At 35.8% G+C, this 9203-nt stretch overlaps 2 protein-coding genes across 2 annotated transcripts; both read left to right on the forward strand.

Annotated features, from left to right (window-relative positions):
• Positions 1-462: 462 nt before the first annotated feature.
• On the forward strand, positions 463-2780 carry LOC109082685 (N-lysine methyltransferase KMT5A-A-like). The gene is made up of 4 exons (XM_042754443.1): positions 463-597; positions 2089-2251; positions 2473-2665; positions 2757-2780. Exons 1-4 carry the CDS (start codon positions 480-482, stop codon positions 2778-2780), a joined length of 498 nt encoding a protein of 165 aa, XP_042610377.1. The 5' UTR covers positions 463-479.
• Positions 2781-3473: 693 nt separating this feature from the next.
• Positions 3474-8994, forward strand: LOC122143838. Its single transcript, XM_042754444.1, has 11 exons — positions 3474-3502; positions 3920-3988; positions 4280-4348; positions 4529-4597; positions 4891-4959; positions 5253-5321; positions 5613-5681; positions 5863-5931; positions 6220-6288; positions 8629-8734; positions 8957-8994. Exons 2-11 carry the CDS (start codon positions 3932-3934, stop codon positions 8992-8994), a joined length of 684 nt encoding a protein of 227 aa, XP_042610378.1. The 5' UTR covers positions 3474-3502; positions 3920-3931.
• Positions 8995-9203: the final 209 nt, after the last annotated feature.

A 9203-nucleotide genomic window follows, 5' to 3' on the forward strand; every position in this document is an offset into this window, starting at 1 on the left:
TGCCAAACTTTTGTGCTGCTTAAAAATCATCAGCATGTAATATTCTTTCACTGGCACCAATTATCCTGGATACTAATCCTTAGAAATAAGATTTTTTTTTTGTAGTTACTTCCACTTTTTTTTTTAAACATTTAGGCATTACATGAATGCACGCAACTGTAGTCCATCCCTCATAATAACTAATAATATTACCAAAAATAGTTAGTAACGCGTTATATTACTCTGCTACTGCAAACGTAACACTGTTGTACATGGAAAGTGAGAGACGTGATACTGTTGACTTAATTCATAAAGCATGTACACATACAATAACATTAGGTCATTAATGAATTAGTTACTTTAACAGATTATACATAGATAGATATAGGAATAATTAGTTACCGATAAATCTTTTTTTTCTCTCTGTTTTTATCTGCCTGTCAAGTTGTATACAGTAATGTGTTGTTGCTCATGTCACTAACATCTCGTCTTTGCAGGAGATGAGTGCTACAAGGCCACAAAGAGCTAAAAGAAATGCCAAACAGGATGCTGCTTATTATTGCTCCTTAGGCAAAGATAAGGAAGGATTTGAAGCTAAATATATTGATTCTTTTAAAGGTGAGTTGCTAGTGTAAATAATACACTTTAGGAACATAGATAATGTTATATAATCATTGTCATAGAACATCTTTTTGATCCCAAAGCAGCTGCTTAAAATAGAAGCTATGTTGGATCATGATAACTGTTTAATATCAGCCGATATCGATAATTAGCATGGTAAATTTCGCATCTTTTTTTCTTTGAAGTTTAAGGCAGATTTTTGCCCCTAAGTGAAAGTTGTAGAAACCAGAGCATTAATTGTGGTTTTAAAAGTACTCTTTATTGTCAGAACATATCATGACAAACTCTTGCCAAACATGATAACATTTCAAACATTTGTCTGAGGTCGAACATTCACACATTTCAGTCTCTTTGTCGCATCGCTCAGCATTTGCATAAAATAGCTTTCTTGTTTATTTTGGCCCCACCTTGCTTGGTGCAGTGGCGTGGTCGTCGCTTGTCGCTGGCAAACGGCCACTCCCATTGAAAATGAATGGTAGCCTGTCCCTCGGTCTCTTGTAGCTAATGTGACTGGGGGTTACTGCGCCGAGTCAAATACTCCCAAAAGTGTAATTCCGCCATACATTATAGTTATCCTTTTTAACCTACTTAAAATAGCGGCACATTTAATTTTGTGCTTTAATTTAGTCTTTGGAAAATTAATCTGATGTATTTAAAAAAATATAATGTTGAAATCGTGGGAATTTCAGTAGTAAAAACAAGTAATGGACAACGGCCTTTTAAGTTGCCTTTTACAAGTATAACAAAAAAACAACATTAATTTTAAGTATGCTTATTGCAATGCTAAATAATAGTTGACAAATGTTTATAATACATACGTTGATACATTCATTAAAAAAATCTAAAATATTAAAATGATAAATACATAAATATTAAAAATATATTGCAGTAAACGCACTAAAAGCTTAGTGTAATTAAGCATATGTTTATTCTCAATGTACTTCTAGTATACTTTTTAGAAATATATTAAAATGCTATTCAATATATTTTAAATGCACTTCAAATAAAAATGTTGGTAATACAATTGTATTATAAATATACTATTTGTATTTCAAGTATATATTTTAATACATTTAATACTACGCCTTTTTCACCCGGCGAGCTTGTGCTGCCATTTGGACATTGATCGAGGGGATAAGTGGTCTGTGTCGCGTGCGGTTCAAATGAGTTTTCTGCTTTTGGCACGTAAACATTATCGAGCATTTATCGTGAAATTATATAATGATAATTATCGTTATCGTTTAATTGCCCAGCCCTACTTTAATTATAATAGAAAATGTTCATGGATTAATCCATAGAAATAAATTGGTAGTGAAGAAGCTGTTCCACCACTTAATTGACAATTTTTTTTAAATAACCACAAAAAACATCAAAATAAATTTATTAACTTTTTTTGATCAGTTAATTATTTCAATTTCTACTACTATTTGACAGCTCTGCATTGTTTAAAGTTTATTACTCTCATTTGGTTATCATGTGTGTCTTTAGGTCGGGGTGTGTTCAGCTGCCGGCCCTTTGAAAAAGGAGATTTCCTCTTTGAGTACAGAGGGGAAGTCATTACTAAAAAGGAACAAGAAAACCGAGAGAGAATTTACCATAACGCACTCAAAGTTTTTATGTTTGATTTTCAGTTCAATGGACAACAGTTATGGTATGTAACCGAAATGTGTGTTTAAACACAGAGATGCAAACTCTGCTACCTCATTATCAGTTGAAGTAGTTAAAAAAAAAAAAAAAACGTATTGAAATTTTTGTTTGATGAATATTTTGAATTGTTGGAGGGATGTACTTCCGACATGCTAACATTCAATATGCTCAATCCGTTCCCTTACAGTACAATGTATCATTGTTATTGTATACTTGATATTTTAGTGTGGATGCTGCCAGAGAGGATGGATCACTAGGGAGACTGGTAAATGACGACGAAGTGAACCCAAACAGCAAAATTAAAGTTACAAGAGTGGATGGAAGACCCCATCTGTGTTTATTCGCAATCAAAGATATTGGTTCAGGGGAAGAAATCACTTATAACTATGGTAATTCGGATTGGCCATGGAGAAGCAAGGTAGTTATATAAAGTTTACATAAAGTTATCTTAAGTAGAAATAGTAGTATAGAGTGGTTAAAGGGGTCATATAATGGTATGTTTTTTCCAGTCAGATTTGAGCCGTTCGACCTAGTGACATCACTTTATCGGACGCCACTCTCACGATTGATAATTGACAAGATGAGACTTATTTAGACTTGACTATTTCAACTTGTTCAGTCCTATTCAAAATGTTAGAAACTGACAAGTAAACAGATTTCTGTTGACCTTATTTATCAATATAAACTAATATGAGGTATATCTTGAAGTGTCTAAACTCATAGGTCCTGTGTAATCCTCACCATGTAAGGTTCAGACATTAGCAGGTCTGTTAGTTTTGTGCATTAGATATGAACTCATGAGAATGATATTAAGTAGTAGTATTGAGACGCACGGTCCTGTGTAATCCTCACCATGTAAGGTTCAGACATTAGCAGGTCTGTTAGTTTTGTGCATTAGATACAAACTCTCGATGACTGTTCGTCTCTTGATTTTAGACTTCCAAAGAGATGCCATGTCAGGCTGCTGATGTGGACAAATGCAGTTCCTTTGCAGTCATTCCAAAGGTAATTTTGAACTTCAATGACTTTACTGTAGATATGAACTCATGAGAATTATATTAAGTAGTAGTATTGAGACGCACGGTCCTGTGTAATCCTCACCATGTAAGGTTCAGACATTAGCAGGTCTGTTAGTTTTGTGCATTAGATACAAACTCTCGATGACTGTTCGTCTCTTGATTTTAGACTTCCAAAGAGAAGCCATGTCAGGCTGCTGATGTTGGACAAATGCAGTTCCTTTGCAGTCATTCCAAAGGTAATTTTTGTAATTTTGAACTTCAATGACTTTACTGTAGATATGAACTCATGAGAATTATATTAAGTAGTAGTATTGAGACGCACGGTCCTGTGTAATCCTCACCATGTAAGGTTCAGACATTAGCAGGTCTGTTAGTTTTGTGCATTAGATATGAACTCATGAGAATGATATTAAGTAGTAGTAGTATTATTGAGACGCACGGTCCTGTGTAATCCTCACCATGTAAGTTTCAGACATTAGCAGGTCTGTTAGTTTTGTGCATTAGATATGAACTCATGAGAATGATATTAAGTAGTAGTATTGAGACGCACGGTCCTGTGTAATCCTCACCATGTAAGGTTCAGACATTAGCAGGTCTGTTAGTTTTGTGCATTAGATACAAACTCTCGATGACTGTTCGTCTCTTGATTTTAGACTTCCAAAGAGATGCCATGTCAGGCTGCTGATGTGAACAAATGCAGTTCCTTTGCAGTCATTCCAAAGGTAATTTTGAACTTCAATGACTTTACTGTAGATATGAACTCATGAGAATGATATTAAGTAGTAGTATTGAGACGCACGGTCCTGTGTAATCCTCACCATGTAAGGTTCAGACATTAGCAGGTCTGTTAGTTTTGTGCATTAGATATGAACTCATGAGAATGATATTAAGTAGTAGTATTGAGACGCACGGTCCTGTGTAACCCTCACCATGTAAGGTTCAGACATTAGCAGGTCTGTTAGTTTTGTGCATTAGATACAAACTCTCGATGACTGTTCGTCTCTTGATTTTAGACTTCCAAAGAGAAGCCATGTCAGGCTGCTGATGTGGACAAATGCAGTTCCTTTGCAGTCATTCCAAAGGTAATTTTGAACTTCAATGACTTTACTGTAGATATGAACTCATGAGAATGATATTAAGTAGTAGTATTGAGACGCACGGTCCTGTGTAATCCTCACCATGTAAGGTTCAGACATTAGCAGGTCTGTTAGTTTTGTGCATTAGATACAAACTCTCGATGACTGTTCGTCTCTTGATTTTAGACTTCCAAAGAGATGCCATGTCAGGCTGCTGATGTGGACAAATGCAGTTCCTTTGCAGTCATTCCAAAGGTAATTTTGAACTTCAATGACTTTACTGTAGATATGAACTCATGAGAATGATATTAAGTAGTAGTATTGAGACGCACGGTCCTGTGTAATCCTCACCATGTAAGGTTCAGACATTAGCAGGTCTGTTAGTTTTGTGCATTAGATATGAACTCATGAGAATGATATTAAGTAGTAGTATTGAGACGCACGGTCCTGTGTAATCCTCACCATGTAAGGTTCAGACATTAGCAGGTCCGTTTTAGTTTTGTGCATTAGATACAAACTCTCGATGACTGTTCGTCTCTTGATTTTAGACTTCCAAAGAGATGCCATGTCAGGCTGCTGATGTGGACAAATGCAGTTCCTTTGCAGTCATTCCAAAGGTAATTTTGAACTTCAATGACTTTACTGTAGATATGAACTCATGAGAATGATATTAAGTAGTAGTATTGAGACGCACGGTCCTGTGTAATCCTCACCATGTAAGGTTCAGACATTAGCAGGTCTGTTAGTTTTTTGTGCATTAGATATGAACTCATGAGAATGATATTAAGTAGTAGTATTGAGACGCACGGTCCTGTGTAATCCTCAACATGTAAGGTTCAGACATTAGCAGGTCCGTTTGTTTTGTGCATTAGATACAAACTCTCGATGACTGTTCGTCTCTTGATTTTAGACTTCCAAAGAGAAGCCATGTCAGGCTGCTGATGTGGACAAATGCAGTTCCTTTGCAGTCATTCCAAAGGTAATTTTGAACTTCAATGACTTTACTGTAGATATGAACTCATGAGAATGATATTAAGTAGTAGTATTGAGACGCACGGTCCTGTGTAATCCTCACCATGTAAGGTTCAGACATTAGCAGGTCTGTTAGTTTTGTGCATTAGATATGAACTCATGAGAATGATATTAAGTAGTAGTATTGAGACGCACGGTCCTGTGTAATCCTCAACATGTAAGGTTCAGACATTAGCAGGTCTGTTAGTTTTGTGCATTAGATACAAACTCTCGATGACTGTTCGTCTCTTGATTTTAGACTTCCAAAGAGATGCCATGTCAGGCTGCTGATGTGGACAAATGCAGTTCCTTTGCAGTCATTCCAAAGGTAATTTTGAACTTCAATGACTTTACTGTAGATATGAACTCATGAGAATGATATTAAGTAGTAGTATTGAGACGCACGGGTCCTGTGTAATCCTCACCATGTAAGGTTCAGACATTAGCAGGTCTGTTAGTTTTGTGCATTAGATACAAACTCTCGATGAATGTTCGTCTCTTGATTTTAGACTTCCAAAGAGATGCCGTGTCAGGCTGCTGATGTGGACAAATGCAGTTCCTTTGCAGTCATTCCAAAGGTAATTTTGAACTTCAATGACTTTACTGTAGATATGAACTCATGAGAATGATATTTAGTAGTATTGAGACGCACGGTCCTGTGTAATCCTCACCATGTAAGGTTCAGACATTAGCAGGTCTGTTAGTTTTGTGCATTAGATATGAACTCATGAGAATGATATTAAGTAGTAGTATTGAGACGCACGGTCCTGTGTAACCCTCACCATGTAAGGTTCAGACATTAGCAGGTCTGTTAGTTTTGTGCATTAGATACAAACTCTCGATGACTGTTCGTCTCTTGATTTTAGACTTCCAAAGAGATGCCATGTCAGGCTGCTGATGTGGACAAATGCAGTTCCTTTGCAGTCATTCCAAAGGTAATTTTGAACTTCAATGACTTTACTGTAGATATGAACTCATGAGAATGATATTAAGTAGTAGTATTGAGACGCACAGGTCTTGTGTAGTCCTCAAATTTACAAGTCAAAGAGGACTTGAGTAAATTCAGTTGAGTCTTCTGAAGGTTTTTTCTTTTTTTTTTTTTTTTTGCTTGATCTATCACAATATTTCTTCTATCATTTTTTTGAAATGTGATTGTTGTGACCCCCTAAAAAATTGCCCCACACAGTTGTGGTGTGAAATCTTTTCCTATCTGTATAACAATATTCTTGATGGACTGGCACCAAATGTTCCTGGTTCTATACAATGCCGTTCTATAAGTCCCCAGTGAGTGTACCTTTGTTTTGTTTTGTAACATTTATCATACTGTGTACTGTTGAAAGGTGACAGAGAATGAAAAAAACGTTTTTGCCTTGTCTTAGTTGAATAACAGTAGTCTACCCGCATACACGAACATACAAAAAGTGCTAGACATTCTGAACATCTCCGTTTCATAGAAATTCATCCTTTAGAAAACGGCCCAATCTAAACAACGGGTACATATTATGTAACGTGTCTCACTGCCCCTCCGCTTCAAAATAATTTTCATACATCTACGGCCTCTCGCCTCCAACAGAAAGTAAATTGCAGCAGTGTTCGTGAAGTTCAACACGAAACAGCGAGTCGTGTTCCGAGGTTTGCTCTTCCAGGCTGTGAGTGTGTAAGCGGTGTGCCAATTTTCCATTACATTCCCACCGAAAGAAGTTTACATTCTTTTGAGTGGCAGCAAAGGCAGCCAATCAGTGTTAAGTGCTTCTGTTTCATAATGAGGTTGCCAGTTAAGCCTGAAGGGATGCCAAATAGGTGCAAAACCACAAGTTTAATATAGCTGTCTGAGAGAGGTTTTTAGGAAGCTAAGGCATTTCAGACCCAACCAAAATGTTGTTGTCGACATGTCACATCACAGAACAAGGATAAATACCCTGTTCAGTCAATCTATGTCACCTTTGAAGAACAAGCTGTGTTGAGAAATTATATATATACTTTCCATATATATACTTTCTTTCCATTTACGGTACGATTTATTTTCATATACTTATAATTCCACTCTGGGTCCACTCTGGTTACGTGTGAGAGTGTCAGTGTGTCCAAGGACTACTACATCTTGTTTGTCTAGGTAGCTACATGCTCTGCGCAATGGAAAAATCCCAAGACACAGAAAGTGAAGCCCAGGAAATAAAAAAATATTTAACTATATATATATATATATATATATATATATATATATATATATATATATATATATATATATATATATATATATATATATATATATATTTATTAGGGGTAATGGTACGTGTATTCGTACCGGACCGGTACGGTACATGTGTGCACCGAATGCAATATTTTGTATGAGGAAAATATGTACATTTTCGTGTTTCCACACGAACCTATTAAGTGGCGGAAGTCTCCTCGTTCAGTGCAAATCGTGCCTGCAACTGATTCTAAAGTTGTTGTCAATCACTGTACAGATTGCCACTGATCTCTAAACTTACCCGTTGTCACTGTAACCTAAACCAATGAAATCGACTGCAGGGCGGGATTTCCACTGAAAATAAATCACACACCGCACGCTGTACAACAACATACACGGCATGCTTTAGCCCAGCCTCTCGCTAGCTGTACCTGCTACCTTAGTCTCTAGCGGGAGGGTATTTTCTACAGCTGGAGACATTGTACCTGCCAGCAGATCTGCCCTTTCCATAGACAATGTGGACAAATTAATTTTTTTTGACAAAAAACATAAGTTGAACGAATCTGAGCAGCAGTAAAAAAAAATAAAAGCAGTTTTATTTTTTTGTATTTTATATATTATATTTTATTAAAAAGTGTTTAAAGTGTAAGCAAATTGTTTAAAAAAGTTTATAGTAATAAACAACCTGCAGTTGTTTGCATTTCTTTCCCCTACTTTACCGAAAAATGAACCGAACCGTGAATTTAAAACCGAGGCACATACCGAACCGTGATTTTTGCGTACTGTTACACCCCTATATTATATTATATTATATTATATTATATTATATTATATTATATTATATTATATTATATTATATTATATTATATTATATTATATTATAAAAGTATAATTACTATGCAAAAAGTTATAAAGATTTAAAAGTTAATTTCTAAACAATTTCATTCATTACAGGGATAATAAAAAAACATTTATTTATTTTCAAAGAGGAACAGAATACAAACAATTCATTGGTTTTGATATTCTACACCACACAAGTGTCAGTTAGGATCAAATTCTTATCTTTTGGTTTTTTGATCAACAGGACTGTGTTCATGATCTTGTCCCTGAAGAAATGTCAAGTTTAGAAAAATGTGTCACATGTGGAGGACCCTTTTCACCTCTGAAATGGTCAGGGGTGAGGTGTAAAGGTATTTTTTTTTTGAGAATGGAAGGGGGGGGATCCATCCATATCTTTTGAACATGATGCCACAGGAACACTTTTTAAAAACTGCTTCATGTGTAACTCTGCTATATGTTCACGATGAGCCATTTGCAGCTGCACTCACTTTTTAAGTACTTACCATGACATTATGAACTTATGAACATTATGATCTTCCTTTATTAATTAATTCTTAATTTTCTCTGTCTAGTTTGCTATGAGTCCTGGCACAAAAAGTGCTATGTATAAGCACAAGGTGAACATCACTGAACCTCTTCCAGTAGTAAGTGTTTTAGTAGAATTATTCTCAGTGAAATGCTTTCCAAGTACACAAAATATAAATGTATTTTTTAATCATTATCAGGTTTGTGAAGAACAAAGTTCAAGTGAGGTTGCATCATCAGAAGAGGAATATGTGCCTGATTCCACAGCGGATTCGAACAGCTCATGGGACAGCA

The sequence above is a fragment of the Cyprinus carpio genome, unplaced genomic scaffold (genome assembly GCF_018340385.1).
Source record: "Cyprinus carpio isolate SPL01 unplaced genomic scaffold, ASM1834038v1 S000006515, whole genome shotgun sequence".
NCBI classification, from domain to species: Eukaryota; Metazoa; Chordata; class Actinopteri; order Cypriniformes; family Cyprinidae; genus Cyprinus; species Cyprinus carpio.